The following is a 21959-nucleotide window of genomic DNA, read 5'->3' on the forward strand; positions in this document are numbered from 1 at the left end:
ACAGTCTTACCTCACTTACATGTTGTGCAGATGCAATTGTGAGAGAATTCTGTAACAGTGGTTTATTAAGTGAGGAACTGAAGAAAAATAAAGTAATATCTTATGAAAAAGCACATTCTTTGTCCAAAATAAGCATGTAATTTGTAAATAATGTTCATTCTAGTTTATCAACGTAATGTTTAGTGTTTTATTTTTAAAAGTGGTGGAAACTAACCCTCTTTTTTTTTTTTTTTAATAGAATGGGCAAATTCTTTTCTGGAAGAGTAGAGCTGAACAGCGCCTACAAGAGAAGAATATGCAAGTAACACTTTGTGCCAAGCTGAGGGACCAAATAAAGGAACTGAAACAAAAGCCAGAACCTTTGGCTATCCGGAACTTAGCATATACATTACGAGATGATGAGATTTTATGTCTTGGACATGCTAAGCCAGCTGGCAAGGAGAATGTGAAATATCCATACATTGACAAACCATAAGAGTGGTGTGTGTGTGTGTGTGTGTGTGTGTGTGTGTGTGTGTGTGTGTGTGTGTGCGCGCGCGCGTGTAGATTCAGACAAGATTTTATATAATGAGAAACAATAAAACTTTTCTTATTGAAATATTTAACAGTTTATTCATTTCAAAGGAAATTAATTCCTAAATAGTATGTGTGCGTGTGCGCGCGTGCACTTAGGACACTGCATCCTCACTCGTGAGCAGTGTTCATCCACATAACTTGCTTTGGTCATGCACGTTCCTTACTCACAATCATACGGAGTTTACTTTCTGAGTGCGGGCCAACAGACTAGAATCCCTGCCATGCAGCTAAGGTAACAGGTTTGTCTCAGTATAGCAGCACAAATGGGTCCAGCAAGTGTTGGAATGCATTTAGAACTAGAATTTCTTTTTAGCTGTTGATTTTCCATGTTTCCTACAGAGAATGTGTATTTTCTATACCTGAGATTCACCAAATGTTACCACAGTGACTAAATGTGTTTACGTATAATGAAAATTAGTGATAACCGAACATTTAAAGATACTGTAGGTCATAGATGTAGTTGTGAAACTGTAACTTTGCATCAATGAATAACTATTGAAATAATGTTTGCATTCAGTCTGCAGCTAAAGTTGCACTGACATTGACACATATTTCGGATAGAATAAGTAAAAAATATTTTGATTGAGGAGCATGACAACTGATTGCAACTGTCAACTTTGTTTATAATCATCAAAAAACTTCAGTCCAGGTACACTACAGGCTCTCATAAGTAAATCTAGCAAATGGACTAAAAGAACTCATTAAAGCTGGTAACATTGACTGCACTGACTGGGAAGATAAGCGAGCAGAGATTGGCATTATTCGAATCGGTTTCTGTCTAGACAATTATTCAGATAAGTAGATCATTCAAACAAATTTATTCACAAGTAAGTTATTCACAGATGAAAGGATTATTCCTGTCTGCAACTATGGATAATTATTTATTACTATCCGAGTACCCAACGTTGCCCAGGTATGTATATACAGTTTGATAAGTCAGCCTCTCTCTCTGCCCCTCCTCTATATCTATCTCCTCATTCCCTCTCTCTGTGCCATACAGCGATATAATTTTGTAGGTACAGTCAGTGGCATATGTGGAAACTGTCTGCTAAATGTGTTGTAAATAGAGTTATTAGCAAAGAAGTAATAAATTTAGACGTCATACCTGAGGCAACAGGTTTACTGCATCAACAGTGAAAATGTAGTAAGTGTAAACTTTTTTCTTTGAATTATTTGGGCGTGCGTGTCAGCAAATAAAGTTTTGTAAAGGTTTGAAACTGCGTGTGGAGTTTGTTGCAATACACTAAGTGCTCTCGTTCTCAAATACTGGATAAATAAAACCTAGGTATTCGTGTGTTGTCCCTTCCACTTCTTTCTCACCCCCACTCTTGCCCATCTGATAGCTAGATTGTTCTTAACACCTCCCTCTCTTGCAATTCTTTACCGTCACTAAGTGACATGTGTACCACGTTTGGTTGAAATCGGTCCAGTAGTCTCATAGGAGCAGTAGAACATACATACATACATACTTATAATATGTATATCTTTTTTCACAGTGATCTGATCTTGATGAAACATAGCCAATACAGTGCCCATTGCTATGCTGAAGTTACCCATGAAAATTCCACAAAAATCCGTGCAGACACACTACTCAACGTCTGTAAAATTTTAAAGTTTTACTAAACTGTAAATCACAATACATATTTTCCAAATCCAGTTTTGATGAACTAAAGCCTATACAGTGCCCCAAACTATGCTTAAGTTGCACAGGGGTGCCCTCATATGGAGAGTATCCTAGAGCTACAACACCAAGAATCACTTCTCGGTTCTTGGCGGGATCAGGTTTCTTTAATTATGGTAATATACCGTCAAATCACCAACAAGTTTTACATTTTCACAAATATCAGATCCTATACGCCAAACAGAAATAGCTTCATCTTGATCCACCTTATGACGTCCATGGGTCCTCAGACAAAAGGCGTCATAGAGTAATAATATCATGTCCTTAATAAAAACTTCATCAGCATTAAAAGTACGATAAGCAGTGCCATCACGATTATTAAAACTGTCAAGGCCACCCATATTCTCAATACCTCCACAGCAAACAACCACCATGGTAAGCCATCCATTACATTCATTACCGTGACTAAATTTATCATCGTTAAAAAGTGCAGAAATCGAGTACAGCAAGAGAACCCATAGCTTTCACCTACACTTTGTTTTCTTCCTTGGTTCAGTAGTGATTTCATTGTCGATTTCAGTATTGTCAATGGTCTTGTAAACAGTAGGGCATGAGTGCCGGCTCCTCCTAAAATGATTTCTGAGCCATATGCTCAAGTTACCCTCAAAAACTCCATGAAAATTCATCTACTACTTTTGGAACTTAGTTTGTGCAAAGACAGACAATACGGTCTAACAGCTCTATTATTAATATAGATTTGTTATCAGTAGCTTAAATAACGAATGACATAGAATGCCACTGAATTTTGTTTATTTACTGTATTGACTGAATTCTAGTTTGTTCCTTTGGCTCAGTGCAGATTTTAACTGATAAATTACTTATTACTGGTTTGTCCAGAAATGTGCATCGGTGGCTCAGTGGGTTAAGTTCAAGATTACAAACCTCAAGATTTTGGGTTCGATACCCCATTGGTCCTGCTGTTTCCTCTGTTAATTATTGCTGCTGTCATCTCTAACACTGAGAAAAATGAGGTTTGAGGTTTTCGGGCGCTAAACAGAAAAATGACAAGCCAAATTGCACAGTGTTAATGTTGAAGAGTAGATCCCCTGCAACTGGCTGTATATTGATTCAGAGGTGGGAGGAAAGCAGGAGCACATCACCATGCAGTGTGCACACCAAGTTTAGAGTTGAACTCAACTCGACTTGATTTTCAGCATAATTAATGCAACGTAAAGATGCTTTGTAGACGGATGGACCTCGGAGTTATCACTACTGATGTGTCCCAATTCAACTAACTCTGCACTTGTCAGAGGGTATATACTGGAAACTCACAATATCCTGTTGCACAGCATGCCCTACAACCTGACAATCGTGATCTCGGCGCCATTTGCATTCTTCACCCAGACACCATTTTCTCAGCACTCCACAGGTGGGAACCAGCACTAATACACGTCCTTGGTTCTCACCACCCACCTGGCCTTAATTTACATTAACTTCTTCCGTCTTGGCTTTTCTTCACTGTAAGTACTCTTGGCTTCACTCCGTTTTAGTTTTCTACATCTTTCGTTGTCTTTTCCCTCTATTTTTTACTGCCCCCTCCCACCTCTTGTTATGTACAATGCACTTTACTTAGCTTCTCACTCCTATTAACTCGTGCACGATGTTGTAGTTGTAGTTTTCTTTATGAAGTCCAATCCTCACTGTTACTATCAAGCAAATGATTTGTTGTCTTCAAACTGAATGTTATCAGTCCTGTGCCACCAAATTTTTCCACTTTCCGATGAACAACATTTGTGCTTGACAATTTTGACTCTTTAAGATATTAGGTATTTAAAGGTTAGGCAAGGCAGGAGGAAGTTCATTTTGATTATTAATTCAATTCAAAATTATGCAGTTACATGCCATTATTATTATTATTATTATTATTATTATTATTATTATTATTATTATCATTATCATCATCTTCATCTTCTTTCCTTTCTCAGACCTTAGGTCTGGTTAAAAATGGAAAGTGACGAGGACCTTGATCAAGCGTGACTTCCTTTTAACTGTACGGTATATGTTACATTGCATTTAGGAACTTTCGGGTAATTGAGCATGTATCAATAATTACAGATTTCAATATAATGGAAGGAAACATTCCACGTGGGAAAAATTATATATAAAAACAAAGATGGGTGACTTACCGAACAAAAGCGCTGGCAGGTCGATAGACACACAAACAAACACAAACATACACACAAAATTCAAGCTTTCGCAACAAACTGTTGCCTCATCAGGAAAGAGGGAAGGAGAGGGGAAGACGAAAGGAAGTGGGTTTTAAGGGAGAGGGTAAGGAGTCATTCCAATCCCGGGAGCGGAAAGACTTACCTTAGGGGGAAAAAAGGACAGGTATACACTCGCACACACGCACATATCCATCCACACATACAGACCTGTATGTGTGGATGGATATGTGCGTGTGTGCGAGTGTATACCTGTCCTTTTTTCCCCCTAAGGTAAGTCTTTCCGCTCCCAGGATTGGAATGACTCCTTACCCTCTCCCTTAAAACCCACTTCCTTTCGTCTTCCCCTCTCCTTCCCTCTTTCCTGATGAGGCAACAGTTTGTTGCGAAAGCTTGAATTTTGTGTGTATGTTTGTGTTTGTTTGTGTGTCTATCGACCTGCCAGCGCTATAATTACAGATTTCTGTAGTTGTATACATAAGTTTGGATGTAGCTGTATTGCGTTGATGTACTGGTGGATATTGTGTGGTATGACTCCTGTAGTATAATGTCAACTTTATCCTGATGCCACATGTCCTTGACTTCCTCAGCCAGTTGGATGTATTTTTCAATTTTTTCTCCTGTTTTCTTCTGTATATTTGTTGTATTGGGTATGGATATTTCGATTAGTTGTGTTGATTTCTTCTTTTTATTGGTGAGTACGATGTCAGGTTTGTTATGTGGCGTTGTTTTATCTGTTATAATAGTTCTGTTCCAGTATAATTTGTATTCATTATTCTCCAGTACATTTTGTGGTGCATACTTGTATGTGGGAACATGTTGTTTTATTAGTTTATGTTGTATGGCAAGTTGTTGATGTATTATTTTTGCTACATTGTCATGTCTTCTGGGGTATTCTGTATTTGCTAGTATTGTACATCCGCTTGTGATTTGATCTACTGTTTCTATTTGTTGTTTGCAAAGTCTGCATTTATCTGTTGTGGTATTGGGATCTTTAATAATATGCTTGCTGTAATATCTGGTGTTTACTGTTTGATCCTGTATTGCAATCATGAATCCTTCCGTCTCACTGTATATATTGCCTTTTCTTAGCCATGTGTTGGATGCGTCTTGATCGATGTGTGGCTGTGTTAGATGAATCGGGTGCTTGCCATGTAGTGTTTTCTTTTTCCAATTTACTTTCTTTGTATCTGTTGATGTTATGTGATCTAAAGGGTTGTAGAAGTGGTTATGAAATTACAATGGTGTAGCCAATGTGTTTATATGAGTGATTGCTTTGTGTATTATTATTATTATTATTATTATTATTATTATTATTATTATTATTATTATTATTTTCCTCCTATCATCAGTATGATGCATTACTTGAGTAATTAACATTCAAAATCACATAATTTCCCTTTACATCACATTTTGTGGGATGATGTTATAAGAAAACTGTTTGTCCAAAAAAATCAAGAAATCTTTTCAGCATTAGCATTTCCAATATTTTTGAGAGAGCTCATAGCAGTGTAAAAAAAACCTATCTATCTCCATTTTTTCCATAAAAAAATTAAATTTCTAAGGAAAAAATAGGTTGCTTCCCACCATAACAGCATAAAATAACATAATTATGCAGTTATTTGTGTAGACACAATTGGCATTGTGTCATATTTAATAAATACTGAGAGGGGCCAAGGCAACAGCAATTACCACCACCATACTAAAGTCAAAAAATAAGATAAAGGCACTTGGAAATAAAAGCCAATTCTACAAGCACGAAATAAAACCAAAGAAACAGTAGTCAAACCAATGAAAATTCACAACTTGGTTGCAGATGATAGAAAACTTAATATATGGAAAAAAGTAATACTGTACAGTTTCAACTGTGCCCATCCATCCTACTTTCCATAGCTCTCTACAGTATTGTAACTGAACAGTCAACAACAGTGATTACCATGCACAGTTAGGTCACATTTGAAAGGAAAAATGATTGACTGGTGCCTCAGTCATTAAGCCTAACAGGAAGTTGGGAATGCAGGCAGATTACCTCTAACAAACAAGCCTAAGCTATTTATTTCATACTTCAGTCATGGCTGACATGAAGTAACGTAGTGCAAATAATTACCAGAGAATAGCAATGCTCAGAGCCCCCATGACTATAATGCTACATAACAACATAATGTAACAAGATTATGCAGTTATTTGGGTAGGTACAATTGGCACTGCATAAAATGAGCCTAATTCTGCACTTTGTTCATTAAGAAAAAAATTTGTTTTCCTTGAAAAATATATATGTTTTTGCTTTGAGAATAACACTGAACAGACTTGGAGCACTGGTCATAAGTGAATTAATGAATTCAACATATGAACAGAAACCTAAGTAAAATAGTAAGGGCAAGGTAAGAGGTTTGTCAATACTTATAAAGATATAGATCTACACACAGCATCTAGACTTCATCTGAATGAGACAGGTGATGAATAAATGCTCTGTATAATTGTTGAAAATGTAACGAGAAAAGGAAAAGTTTACAGAGCAACAGTACCAGAATAGCTAGAGTGGAAAACTTCAGATAGAAAACCTTCAACTTCAGCTACAGGTACAACAGAAATTAGATTCACTGGAAACAAATACATCAGCAGATAGAAAAGTAAGGGAAGGACATTGTATCCACTGCAATCTCTCACACAGAGCAAGACAAATATTTAGGGGAAAATATAGCAGCAGTAGAACAAAGGAGACTACATGCAAGAAACACATCCACAATCTGCAAGAGAAAGAAAAGGAAACCAATCATAAGCAGCTATGCTGCACATCTGTGACTGCAGCAGTGGGAGACAACCAACTTTATGAATTCAGGGTTTTTGCTGGGTCACAATCAGCAGCACAAGACAAAAGCTACAGGAGTCACTAATGTGGCAAGTTAATCACCTCCTAATACAAGCAGTATAAAGACAGAGAATGTAATATTTGGTACAGAGATAAATAACAAACATGGAATTGAAAATTAGAAGGAGGGAGATAGATAGAGGAAATTAACAGAAAGATAGATACTTTTGTCCCTTAAGCATATGTTGTTGAAGGCATGAAAAATGGTGATTGCTAGCATTTGTATCAGAGGTAAATGGAGAATTTAGCAGTATGGAAGTGACAGATGAAAACTTAATAATGTAAGGGTATATAAGGTGATGTTAATAATGCTGATTTTAAGTGAATTTCTGGTTTGAAAAATAGTAAGGTATAAATAAAAATTGTCATCTGTCAAGATTTCAGCATTGAAATGGCAAGCACAGATGAGCAGATCTCAAGAACTTTTCTGAATCTTCCAAGTTCATTTGATTAAAACTGAACTATATAGTGTGCTACAAGTAATGATTTCTGCATAGTTAGTATTAGTTAACTGTCATATAGAAATTGTATAGTTGGCATTGCAAATCGATGCTTTGCCTATTGCTCCTCAAACTCTGTAATGAAACATCAATTTACTCTAATGTGCTTAATGTAATGTGGGTAAGAAGTAAAAATGTACAATTTGTAACTTTATCTGTAAGTGTCCAATAATAAAACTAAAATTGAAAATACCTTTGATAACTCTTTTATAACTTGCAGAATTATGTTATCCCTGCCAACCATTAAGAAAACTACCTTTTCTGGTATACATAAGTAAAAAATTTTGGTATATTGAGGGACTGGCTAGGGTTATCCAAAATAAGCTCTTACTTTACTCTACACACACTGTCTTTCAAACAAAGGGCTGAGCAGGACACTACTTATGAAGTGTTCCTGGAATTTGAAGAAAAAAAAAAGATAAACAAATTGAAGGTCATATACGAAAAACAGTTTCCTTTTGAAGACAGAGACTTTGCACCCAATAAATGCAAGGCAGCATGGGAACCTATAGCCCAAGATAATTTTTCTGACCAAATTCAGAAAACTCCACGCAGCCCACAGGACTTGTGAGAGATTTGCATAATGACCAGCAGCCAGAAGGACGTTTGTGTAACTGTTGTTCTAGTATAGTCACTGAAATAAAAAGAAAAGCCTTAAAATTTTCAATCTGTAACAGCATAAAAAGAAAACCAACAACAACAAATAGTCTTAATCTGTACACAGTTGACTTTCATATTTGACAGATCTTTACAATCTAGAGTTTTTCCTGCTTCCCTTAAAATGGGCTTTTCGTATGGCAACAAACACATTACACAGTATTATAAAAAACACAAAGCATAAAATAACATGTAATGCACAAGACTGGTCCTGAGGAACACTACCATCCCCTCTTTAGCAAGGTCAGGCTTGTAAATCTGTGTATTCACAAACATGTACTCTTTGTTAGGAACAGCGCCATGAAACTATCAGAGAACAAATACATGGCTACAACACCAAAACAAAATAAGATTGTGGTACAGAAAAATCTCAAAAAACCAGGGAACTTGCACACAATGAATTATCTCAAAATCCATAATATAGTGACTTAATCTGCTCAGTCTACATCATTATACGATATCAAAGTAAGACTGTGTAACTGGTTGTTAGGTATCAGTTTCTGATGTAAAAGAATTCTGTGAATTGAACAGTGGTGACTAATATCAGTTTGTAAGATAACTCTAGTCAAGATCTAAAGGTGCATGTCTACTAGCAAGTAACCATGCAGTTTTCATCCTCAACTTCCAGAATTATCTTCCGTGAGATAGCGGAAACAGTTTCTTGCATCTTGTGGAAATACTTTCTGAACTTGTCAGTTGCTGTAAGTTCAAGAAAAACTTGCACAATTATTGTGTGTTCAGTATTAGTACGAAAATGTTGGGTTTGAAAATGAGAATAGCACAAAGACAGATGTACCATTGGAACCCCTAAATATATTTCATTGGCCACCATCAGCCAAAGAAGTACCAAAGAAGTTTTCCAATTTCCGTGTTTAACCAAGGGGGAGGAAGTAGAATGGTAGTGCACATGTCTTCAAATTTTAGCTGTTATTTAATGTTACGTTTCTAATACAAATAATAAACACTGTATGCAGAAACTGAAGAGTAATTAACAGTCGTTCTCGTGGTGAAACAGCGTCTCACATTTGTGTACCCAGTTTTCGTATATTGATGGTAGGCAATGAAAACCTCGTAACTTCATTTTGTTAAATTTTGCAGGCAAAGCAAAACCGGATTCTTATAAAATGTGTAGTAGAAGCCTGGTTATTGACAGTGTAGAGGAATCTATGCACTTTCAAATCTCTCTCTGATTATGGAGTTACTGGTTACTGGAACTGAGTTTTCAGGGACAGATGGACTTAAGAGGTTGTCATTGCCTACCATTGATATCTGATGATACAATAGATAAGAGATGTTCCTAACTTGCTTACAACATTTTAACGAAGTTTTTAATGTGAGCAAAGTCCTCTGATTTTAATTAATCCTTGATAACTTAAATAAAATGTGTGCCTCTGTATCCATTAATTTATCAAAACATTTTTTTTCCCAAATTTTTGTTTCTGTCATTATTTTTCTTCAATAATAACAATATTTAAGTACAACACAATAAACTTGCACAAGTTTTCAGTAGATCTACTTCGTAAAATTTCTCTCAATCATCATTCTTGATGTTTGTTGAGGTGGCCCTGCTACTTAGTTCCACCTAACAGTGTTGCAGCAGTCTTCACCGGACTTCATCTCCTTATGTGTGGATGGGTGCTGAAAGAGAGCTTAATGTCTCCCAGGCTACTTGAATAACATAAACGACTGAACTAGAAATTTTCTGTATTAACACTTTCTCTTAAAAAATCATCATGTCTCAATATACAATCTCGCTCAAAGTGCATGTTGACAGATCTTTTTAAAACTGATGTTCCTTGGATAAGATCAAGACAAGAAGTGTTCTCTACACAAGACATTTTGCAAGTAATTTTTGCAGCATTTGTTCTAGCCATGGCCTTCTCTCTTTTCCCTTGTCTTGTAAAGACCTTCAAAGCACGGCACCAAGGAACAAATGGCCCCACACAGCAGGTGTGAACGCTCACTTGCCATCCTACCTTGTAGATGTAAAAGGATTCTCCCTTCTGCACATATTGTAACAATATTTTCCGCACTGGGATGTCGCAGCACATACTATGGAATGTCATGAACATTTTTCATTTGCATGAAAGCCTGGGAGTGGCACACGTCGTTTCATAAAAATGTAATGTCACATGGCCCCCCGCTGAGGTGAAAGATATCGTGTAAACCATCTTAACAACTAATTACAAAATCTTGGAACATGGTGATTTTTTCACTTCTGTCTTAATAAATTGGAGCCTTGTTTTTCAAAACACCCTTTTTATGAGGCACACTGCTTTTGATCGCATATTTTTATATATACCGTGTGGTCCATTTATATCCATAATGGGAATCAACTGGGACAGATGAGATTCAGCAAAATGTGTTAGATAAAAGTTGTAGGTGGCAAAGAGGGTTACACATTGCTACTAATGCCCGTGACCTTGAATGTGGGTTTCAAGCTAATTTAGAGGTTAAACTGATTTTTTAAATGGAAACCCTAATATTTAAAATTTGAAAAGAGTGGCAAATTTTATGTACAAAATGATACATTATTCAAGGTCATGGCAAGCAAGGTTCAAAGGAGGTCAAATAAGCAAACATGTTTTTACTTTCAAGTAGGGATTAACTCAAAATAGAGGAGGGATACAGCAAAACACAACATTAGATACAAATTGGAATAAGCATAAGGGGTCACATATCATAATCTTAAAGGTAATTACCAAAGATCATTTGAAGGGTCATTTTTGTTTCCCGAATACCCTATTTGTGACGTGGAAAAAGCGAACAGAAATTTCAACATTAAGCCTTAATGTTTTGTGGCAAAAGTAGATACATCACAATGTACAACTGTTATTGCGGCATTTGCAAGACAGAACAGATGTAAATAAAATGAAGATAATAGATTTACAAGTCGTTAAGTGAGTCCCCTCATCTCTCATTCCTCGGGATGACGCTTCCAATTTGTATATAACTTTGTACCTAATAGAACTAAAAAAATATTTGCTTATTTGACTGTCGCTAAACCTAACCACAATCTCAAATAGTGTATCATTTCATATGAAAAATGTGCCACTCTTTCCAAATCTTAAATTAAATATTAGGGTTCTTATGTTAAAAAAATCACTTTCACCTCCAAATCACCTTCAAGATCATGCCCATTAGTAGCAATGCATGACCCTCTTTTCCACCTACAACTTTTATCCAAAACATTTTGCTGTATCTCATTTCTATCCTGAGTTATTCCCCATTATGGATTAAAATGGTCCACTCTGTGTTTATAATTAAGATGATGATGGCCAGTGACACCTTCAATGCAGAAGCACACGAAGCTTGAACTCTGACAGAAGTCTGAGATGCCGCGAGTAATGAGGCTAATGAGGATGGGCACTATATCAGTAGTGTAAGTTGAGAATTTGGGTGTGACAGGTGGTGTGCTAAGGTAGTCCATCTAGTTGCGCTGAGCACTGTGTAGGATGGTGTAGTGGTCAGCACATCTGTCTGGTAAGCAGAGACCTGGGTTCGAATCCTAGTCCAGTTGAATTTTCAACTTGCCCCATTGATGTAAACCAGTGCCAACTGGCATCTAACATCTTCAATTCCTTTGTGTCTTAGTTTAATATGTGCCACAACATCAGTTAACAGTTCTCTGTATACATGACTAACCATCCTCTCAAGAATCAATAAGAGCCTAGCTCTCCATGTCAACTATTACATTCTAAAAATAATTCCTTATGCCAAGAGACTGTCTTTTTTTGTTAAGTCATGACACACTTAACATACCTGCAACTTTGTCTTTTGTTGGTTCAACCAGTCATCACTACAGTTCCACTGTAGGCATCATAATCCCTTATAAAATCTACAAAAGTACTGGGGAAAGTTTCATTCAAACCAAGTAATATCTAATTGGCATAAACATTGAAGGCAGTTTCAAAATTCAGATCTTATAAATGCAAAACCCACTGTTAATTAAAATCTGAAGAATTAGTTAATAATATATAGGGCATATCACAATGAATGGCATAAACAGATATAATTGAAAGCACACGATCCTAGAAGCAAAAAGTCTCAGTGAATGCAGGTCTGCAAACAAACTGAGATTTTGTGAGTACCTGTCACCACTGACTAAATTCTGTGTGAATGTCTTCCCAGGTAGGAAAAGGTTACAACATTAAGAAACCTTATTAGAGATACTTTGGTAAAGTGCAGGTTTTTTTGCAAAAACACATTTAATGACTGTACACATAGCTAAAGGAGGTGTTCAAAGTGTCGTCCTTGCACCCTGATGCAGAATTGTATCTGTCACCACAATGAGTTTCGAATCCTTTCAAATGTGCCTTGATCATTTTGAAATTCGTGATAACCATTGACAAGCCCCTGCTCCAATTCTTCAACTGTGTTAACTAAAGGGGCGTACACTACACCTTGAAGAAACTGACTACCTTGTGCCCACTGGCAGCCACAGCAGACACACTCTCCTGCCTGAGCCACATGCCTGCTGGCCTGCCGGCCGCGGTGGTCTAGCGGTTCTAGGCGCTCAGTCCGGATCCACGCGACTGCTATGGTCGCAGGTTCGAATCCTGCCTCGGGCATGGATGTGTGTGATGTCCTTAGGTTAGTTAGGTTTAAGTAGTTCTAAGTTCTAGGGGACTGATGACCACAGATGTTAAGTCCCATAGTGCTCAGAGCCTGCTGGCCTGGCAGTGAAAGATCCATCACTAAGCATGCTGCAGCTAATATCAAACACAGAAATCCATAATGTTCAGATCAGGTGATCTTGGAGATCACAGTTCACGTCCTCCGCACTCAGTGCACCTTTGGCCATATTGGCATGTTAGGTGTTGACTCACGAAAGCAGCAAAATATGCCAGTGCTCCATCGTGCATGTACCACAATCTCTGACATTGCTCTAAGGGAACATCCTTGAGCAATCCTACTAGATAATGCTACAGAAACCAAAGTTAATTTTGCCCATTGAGTTTTGTTTGTTAACATGTACAGCCCATTAAGACCATCAACTAACACCCCTAACCACACATTCAATGGGAAACATCACTGACAGCGCTTGGATTGGGGCCTAGATGTGAGAATTGTGATAATGAAACACGCCATCACAAGTGAGCCTTTCTTCATCTGTAAATACAATTTTATTGTCAAACTTAGAGTGGTCGTTGCGTCTACTGACAGAATGTTAGTCTAGGACCAAAGTCCCCTCACTAAGATACTGAACTCGTTGGAGGTGACGTGGGTGAACTGCACTGTGATGCATTATTCTCCAAGCACTACTGTGGCTCATTCCAGAAATCTGTTGAGAGTCCTGGGAAGTGTTACACTGTTTCCAGCACATCTTGAAGCAAACAAGTAATTCCTGCAGGCCTACCCATTTCCGTAGCATGTACGAAGCACCCAGTTCCTCGTGTTGCCTTCTGGTAGCGTATGCTTCTTTGTACAAGTGTGCAGCCTCTCGTGGATTGCTATAAGCCATACCCTATATGAAATGCATATCTGCACACTCTTCATTACTATTAAGTTCCGTGTACCACCAATACTCGTACAACATAACTGATGCTCTGTAAACAACTGACATGAGTGGCACCCTGACTGTGTACTCTACTGTTGTATCCATTCTGTTTATGACTCCACATATCGAAAATGTAAACAAAGACCACACCACAGACAAGCATGTGGTGTTTACACAGAAACATGTCAGTAGTGGCTGGTAACCACAAAGTTGCAATCAGCTCACAAACAGTTTGTCTGTGGATCTATGTTTACTGAGACTTTTTTCCCTTCTAGTGTCATGTACTTCCAACTGTATGGGTTTACACCATAAATTACAATACATTCCTTATAAAAAATTATACTTAATTTTGGTGTTTCCATGGACCACTCAAAGTATAAATTTAATTCAGAAAATGAGCAGTTTGGAATCAACCAATGAATCACAAAGTATCTTGAGGCTGAAGAGTGATTTGGTATTACAGAAACTGTTCTGTGCCAGACAGTAGTGAAGAATTGTATGAGTCAGTTGCAGGGGGTGGCCCTGTTTTGTGAAAGTACGAGTATGCAGATGTGGACGACCTGTATAACAGCGAGTAACTGTTGCCAATAGTGACTGTTGGAGCTGCTGACATTACGACAACAACATACCACATACATCAAGAGCTCAGTTAGGCATGTTACGAGTACTTAATGCTAATTTTAATTGTATTATGGTTATGCCTATTGTTATCAGCATCAAGATAAAGACGGCTGCCGATAACATAACTGTAGAAGGTTACAATATCATAACCATTAAAACATTAAAAATTCAACATGAACGAGAAATTGACAATGAATAGTTCAACTGCTCATAGCTGGGTACACCGTAGTTTGTGGTTTCATTGCTATCAGCTTCAGTGTTTGTGCAATACATTTATTTTCTCACTCTCGATAGTTGTCAGTATAATTTTGATTAACATCTCTAGCTCTGAAAGGGAGAAAACCAATTTCACTGCTTCCTTCAAAACTGTTCTGTCTTTATAACAAATTTTCTGACAGTGACCACAGCCATTATCAATGTGCCGAGTAAGATGGTAAGGAAACATCATGAGTAAGTGGATTCAAGTAATATAAAGTGCCCAGGATAGTTCATCAACAGTGACTTAAATCAATTCATTCCTCTGCTATTGTAATGGTTAAACATACACAGTGCAACAAAAAAAGTGGAGCACCCAGAAGGGGAAGGGGAAACAAAATGAAAGTTATGTGATGTTATTTCGGGATTACAAAATAGACTCAAATTTACAAAGAACTTCACAGTATGAGGCTGCTTATTACTACGATATTGAACCCCATCTGGTCTGGTAGCATGAACTGATTTCATTGGAAAGGCTGTCATAAGGCTGTTGTATTCTCTCCTGAGGCAAGTTGGGCCACAGCTGTTGTAGGTGGTCTTTGAAACACTGGCACTGGGGTGAAGTTGATGACCCAGTTAGTCTCTCTCATTTTCTGTCAGGAACAGATCTGGGATACCGCTGCCCGTGGGTCAACCTCACCATCCCAGAAACATTTCATAGAGACAGGTGCCATTTGTCGGTAGGCATTGTCCTGTTGAAAAATGGCACCACAATACTGTCGCATGAGAGGTAGCACATGAGGATGCAGGGTGTCCTTGACATACTGCTGTGGCAGCAGAGTTCCCTCAATCACTACCAGCTGTGACCTGAAGTCATATCTGATGGCTCCCCACACCATGACACTAGGATTGTACTGGACACTGCTGTGCTTCTCCAGAACATAGGAAGAATGGTAACTCTCCACGGGTCACTGCCAAACTCAACGACAACTCTCATTCAGGATAGTGCAGAGCCGTGATTCACCAAAAACACAATGCGATACCATTCATCAGCAGTCCATGTTTTGCAGACATGGCACCACACCAGATGCAGCCATTTGTGCTGTTGTGCTAACACAGCCTACGTATGTAATGGTAATTCCCTATTGTGGCTGCTGCTAGTGTCCAGCCAATGGTGTAGGATGGTACAGAATGTTGCAGGGAGTCCATTACTTGTTCTAAGCTGGAAGGTGTAGATGTGAATGGGTTATGATGTGTTTGGTGCACAATATGATGTTCCTGTCTTTCGGTAGATCACATAACTAATGATGAGGTATTGAATAGAATTTGGGAGAAGAGAAATTTGTGGCACAACTTGACTAGAAGAAGAGATCAGTTGGTAGGACATGTTCTGAGGCATCGAGGGATCACCAATATAGTATTGGAGGGCAGCATGGAGGGTAAAAATCGTAGAGGGAGACCAAGAGATGAATACACTAAGCAGGTTCAGAAGGATGTAGGAGCATGAAGATGATGACGCTTGCACAGGATAGAGTAGCATGGAGAGCGGCACCAAACCAGTCTCTGGACTGAAGACCACAACAACAACACCATCTTTCGGTGTTCAGATCTGGTGGATGACGAGTGTTCCTGCTTTCACATTCCCATGAAGTCTAACTTTGGGCCATTGTCACATATCAATATGTCAGAAGTCTGGATATCGTTCAGACCAATGGAGACCCACAGTGAGGCCCCTTTTAGAATTTTTCAGGTGCCGATAATGCTGTCTCACACGAGTGTGTGACATCTCTGTGTTCATTCAAAATCTAAAACAGTTCACACTATTTATATACCCTACCAGGTTGTGCACAACACTAAATAGAAACAACACTAATACACTCTGGTGGCTGTCCTACCTATCACTGAGAATTGCAGCGAATCATGTACATACCCATCGGTGGTGTTTACATGCACAAAGTTACATTTACATCCAACTATGCCTTTTTAGTGCTTTATTTTTTTCATAGTATTTCAACCATGTTTTTCAGTAAACTAATCCTGCTATGACAATGATTCAAACTGACAAGTCAAATATAATGCTAAGACACATGTAGTGCATATTAAGTAATGTGAATATAAACATTTGTTGTGCTATGTTTGGAGAGGGGGGGGGGGGGGGCGGGCGGCGGGCTTACTCTTTCTATTCTTTCTATACAGCGAGAGTTGATCCTGAAGTCGTATTGACATGTATGTTGCTCAATTTTCAATCGACAGTGGAGTAGTCAGCATTCTTTTATGTATTCATTATGATAAATTCAAATGTTAAACCAAAGTTAATTGCGAGAAACCTTTCATATTGCTCTGCTTCAGTGTTTCTTGTTAATTTATTAGGAAACAGTATGTACAAACTGTTACACAGTATTCTTGAAGTGGAGGGTTTTGTTCCAATTAGTGCTCATCAGTTGAGAGAGAGTTTACGGCACCTCATTGTCTACAGGATGGCTATAGATTTTTTTGTGCTGTCTGTTGACGTAGACAGTGCCACAACATGATGTTGTAATAATGGTCATCAATGTATTGTGTATTTCAGTCTTTACATATTTGGAAATTACTGTATTAATTTGGGGATGAAAATGGCGTTCAATTGTTTGCAACTCACACCACAGGAATTAAGGATGTTGGATCCCAAAGCGACACTGAGAAATCTTGGATGATACTGCAACCGCAGTATCCTGGTATGCCAAGGAAGACTTTGAGGCAAGACATCACAGTGAATCATGGAATCGCTTGTTATTTTGGAAACGCTGCTGACAAGCTGTCTTCTGCCCAAGGAATCCAGCAGACATTGGCTGTTGACAAGGGTATTATGAGGATGGGTCCAGTAACAGAAACAACCATCTACAGTTAGGATTTACTAATAAGTGAACAAAGACTGAACAAAACCCGTATTACTAACAGTACTATTAGTAACTGGGTAATTCATTAAGAGGTTCAAATGTAGTTTCACTGTGGTAGAAAGTAGTTGTAGTGTTAAGAATTTCTTTTAATAAGTACCAGGAATATGTAATTAATATGTGCACTTATTATTATCCATGAAAATATGAATTGTGTGGTCTATTTTAGTCCTCAGATAATAGGCTATAAGGGTAAAGAATAAAAGTAGTGTACACCACGTCCTAAAGAACTATTTCATGTAGGGTCAATGAAGTGAATACAATTTATTCTGTAAAATATATATTCTCTATTTGTTTTTCTCACTTTTTCTACATCTTCATGGAATAATCACAACAGTAAAAATGCACTGAGCACTTCAAATTTAAATATAACAATGCAGTTTACAAAAATGGTATTGTTAAGGTAGTATTCCGAACTCTTTGAACACCCCAAGATAAAGTGGTAGAATACGATACAAAAATAAAAGATTAATACAATGGAAGGGTCCCTATGGCAACTTTCGGACTTAAAACTAACACTGGTTCACATGAACTCCATCAAAGAAGCAGGCGAAGCAGTTGTAAAGAGGACTACAAAATGAGTTTTCACTGTGTCTCATTATTCCTGTTGTTACTGCTAATAATGTAATGTTTGCAAACATTTATTAATAGAAACAAAGGTATAACCACAGGCAGACAGAGCACAGAGCAAAAGAAGATAACTCAATAGAAACCTATGAAAAAGTGTTTGAATGGTAGGACTATGTACTATCATAGAGGTCTGTACTGCGGCTTTAAACTTATTACAAAATCTTTAAATCATACACATACACAAATTATTAAAAAGTGGAATATGGTCATCTTCAAAACAATAAAATAGTCTTATTAATTCACCACTTCAAGCATTTTAAGTTGTCTGCTGCAACACCCTTTTGCTGCAAAATAGTGTTCCTTACCATCTGCAACAATTCCTGAAACATAAAAATCGATGTATGTAAATAATAATCTGATAAGAACAATTTTTTACAAGTTTTATTTGGTGATAAGAGTTAAATAACACAGCATTCAGTGAGTTAATAATTCCCACAGTTTTATGAGTTTGAAACAGCAATAAGTGGAATAGTATGAACAATGTCATGAATGCTACACACTGGATTTTACGGTCTATAAGATGCAATTTTTTCTTAGAAAAATTGCCTCCAAAATTCGTGTGCATGTTGTAAACAGAATTAATATAAAATGACCAGGGTTCAATTTAAAGTTCCTGCCAGTCTTAAAAATGGTCATATATTCGCTGCTACGGGAAACATCTCTCTATTTGGCAAAATTGAATTCCACTGGAGACAGCAGCAGTGCACTGATGCGACAAACATGAGTTGCAGGGGCTCATGAGCTTGCTAACACTGTCTCTCTCCTGCCCTGCCACCACAAACGAAGAACACTTTGTAGACTAAGACGCATCATTGCAGTCTACAGTGCCAGTGAACTTGAAGTGAAAGATACACTCCTGGAAATTGAAATAAGAACACCGTGAATTCATTGTCCCAGGAAGGGGAAACTTTATTGACACATTCCTGGGGTCAGATACATCACATGATCACACTGACAGAACCACAGGCACATAGACACAGGCAACAGAGCATGCACAATGTCGGCACTAGTACAGTGTATATCCACCTTTCGCAGCAATGCAGGCTGCTATTCTCCCATGGAGACGATCGTAGAGATGCTGGATGTAGTCCTGTGGAACGGCTTGCCATGCCATTTCCACCTGGCGCCTCAGTTGGACCAGCGTTCGTGCTGGACGTGCAGACCGCGTGAGACGACGCTTCATCCAGTCCCAGACATGCTCAATGGGGGACAGATCCGGAGATCTTGCTGGCCAGGGTAGTTGACTTACACCTTCTAGAGCACGTTGGGTGGCACGGGATACATGCGGACGTGCATTGTCCTGTTGGAACAGCAAGTTCCCTTGCCGGTCTAGGAATGGCAGAACGATGGGTTCGATGACGGTTTGGATGTACCGTGCACTATTCAGTGTCCCCTCGACGATCACCAGTGGTGTACGGCCAGTGTAGGAGATCGCTCCCCACACCATGATGCCGGGTGTTGGCCCTGTGTGCCTCGGTCGTATGCAGTCCTGATTTGGCGCTCACCTGCACGGCGCCAAACACGCATACGACCATCATTGGCACCAAGGCAGAAGCGACTCTCATCGCTGAAGACGACACGTCTCCATTCGTCCCTCCATTCACGCCTGTCGCGACACCACTGGAGGCGGGCTGCACGATGTCGGGGCGTGAGCGGAAGACGGCCTAACGGTGTGCGGGACCGTAGCCCAGCTCCATGGAGACGGTTGCGAATGGTCCTCGCAGATACCCCAGGAGCAACAGTGTCCCTAATTTGCTGGGAAGTGGCGGTGCGGTCCCCTACGGCACTGCGTAGGATCCTACGGTCTTGGCGTGCATCCGTGCGTCGCTGCGGTCCGGTCCCAGGTCGACGGGCACGTGCACCTTCCGCCGACCACTGGCGACAACATCGATGTACTGTGGAGACCTCACGCCCCACGTGTTGAGCAATTCGGCGGTACGTCCACCCGGCCTCCCGCATGCCCACTATACGCCCTCGCTCAAAGTCCGTCAACTGCACATACGGTTCACGTCCACGCTGTCGCGGCATGCTACCAGTGTTAAAGACTGCGATGGAGCTCCGTATGCCACGGCAAACTGGCTGACACTGACGGCGGCAGTGCACAAATGCTGCGCAGCTAGCGCCATTCGACGGCCAACAACGCGGTTCCTGGTGTGTCCGCTGTGCCGTGCGTGTGATCATTGCTTGTACAGCCCTCTCGCAGTGTCCGGAGCAAGTATGGTGGGTCTGACACACCGGTGTCAATGTGTTCTTTTTTTCATTTCCAGGAGTGTATTTGTGATTTCTATCAGTACAATATTGTTGTTAGTAGTTAGTTTTGTATTGAAGTAAAAAATAAAAGGTACTCATGTGATGCAGGCCACAAATTGAAAGTAACAGCATATGCAAAAGAACATGGAAACAGAGCAGGTGAGTGGCATTTCGGCCCTCCACCAACAGAAAAAACCAGTCACAATTGGCAGGCTAGTAAAGAAGAACTGATAAAAATGAGGAATATTAAATGTGCAAATAGAGGATTGAATGCAAAAAGGGTCACATCTAGAAGATGACATATGGAAATGGATTCAAGGACACCGTCAAAATGGCATTGGAATTAATACGAAAATGGTACAGATACATGCTCTTAAGCGAGTGTTATAGTGGAACTTAACAGGCTTTAAGAGTGCAGTTGGCTGGTGCTACAGATTTATGAAGCATATAGACTTAGCATGGGAACCAAAACCAAAATATCTCAGAAAATGCCACAAAAAGATGCTAAAACTGCAACTCTAAAAACAAGTGGTCATGAAAAGAGGCACAATACTGTTCTCCTTCTGTGCTGTGCTGGCAGTACTAAACTTAATCCAATGATCATTTTCCAGTGCAAAACAATCCCAAAACCTTCTGGAATACTGCCAGCTGGTGTTGTACATGTACATGAAAAGGATTGGATGGACGAGGCTGGTAAAAAATTATGGATTAACAAGTGTGTGAGAGAAAAGTAAAGGGGCTTTATTGAAGAAGAGTTCTCTTCTCGTGCTAGGTCAGTTAAGTAATCATTTGAAAAATTCTGTGAAAGAGAAACTGGGACACAGAAATATAGAGCTTGCTGTTTTTCCAGGAGTACGTGCTTCACAACTGCAACATCTTGATGTCTCAATAAATAAACCATTTAAAGTGTGTAAGAGAGAGGATTGGAACAAATGGATGATGAATGAAACCTAACATGAATTTACGCTGAAGGGAGATTTAAAATGACCTACAGTTAAACAAGTGCATCAGTGGATAAAACAGTCACGGTCTAGAGTGAGAGAAGACATTATTGTTAAATCTTTCAGGAAATGCAGCACAAGTGTCCCTCTCAACAGCAGTGAAGACAATCTTATATAAAAGTGGCAAAAGTGTTATTTTTTTAAACTGCTTAAAAATTAAGATGCATCTTATAGTCCGTAAAATATGGTAGCAGCAATGCTTAATTCAGTATATCTTAAAACACAATACAATTCACTTTGGAAATTACCTGGACATTACTACAGTCACCAATACTCCCAGGAGAGTTAAAAGCCCAAGAGGAAGGATTTTGTTGTGGTATTAAGTGCAAAGACTAGTTTGATGCAGCTCTCCACACTAACCTACCCTATACAAGCATCTTC

The 21959-nt window shown here is 38.9% G+C and overlaps 2 protein-coding genes across 3 annotated transcripts in view; one reads left to right on the top strand and one right to left on the bottom strand.

Moving 5' to 3' along the window:
* The window catches only part of LOC124798146 (kinesin-like protein KIN-7M, chloroplastic), a 278641-nt gene extending 278039 nt beyond the window's left edge, over nt 1-602 (top strand). The window contains exon 17 of the mRNA XM_047261426.1: nt 239-602. Coding sequence (XP_047117382.1) covers nt 239-475 — 237 coding nt within the window. The 3' untranslated portion in view covers nt 476-602. The remainder of the gene's footprint in view (nt 1-238) is intronic.
* Nucleotides 603-17960: 17358 nt separating this feature from the next.
* The window catches only part of LOC124798242 (asparagine synthetase [glutamine-hydrolyzing]), a 227438-nt gene continuing 223439 nt past the window's right edge, over nt 17961-21959 (bottom strand). For both annotated transcript variants that reach the window (XR_007016927.1, XM_047261559.1), the window contains exon 12: nt 17961-18647. The gene's annotated coding sequence lies outside the window, so the exon portion shown is untranslated. The remainder of the gene's footprint in view (nt 18648-21959) is intronic.

Source organism: Schistocerca piceifrons, chromosome 5 (assembly GCF_021461385.2).
Source record: "Schistocerca piceifrons isolate TAMUIC-IGC-003096 chromosome 5, iqSchPice1.1, whole genome shotgun sequence".
NCBI lineage: Eukaryota > Metazoa > Arthropoda > Insecta > Orthoptera > Acrididae > Schistocerca > Schistocerca piceifrons.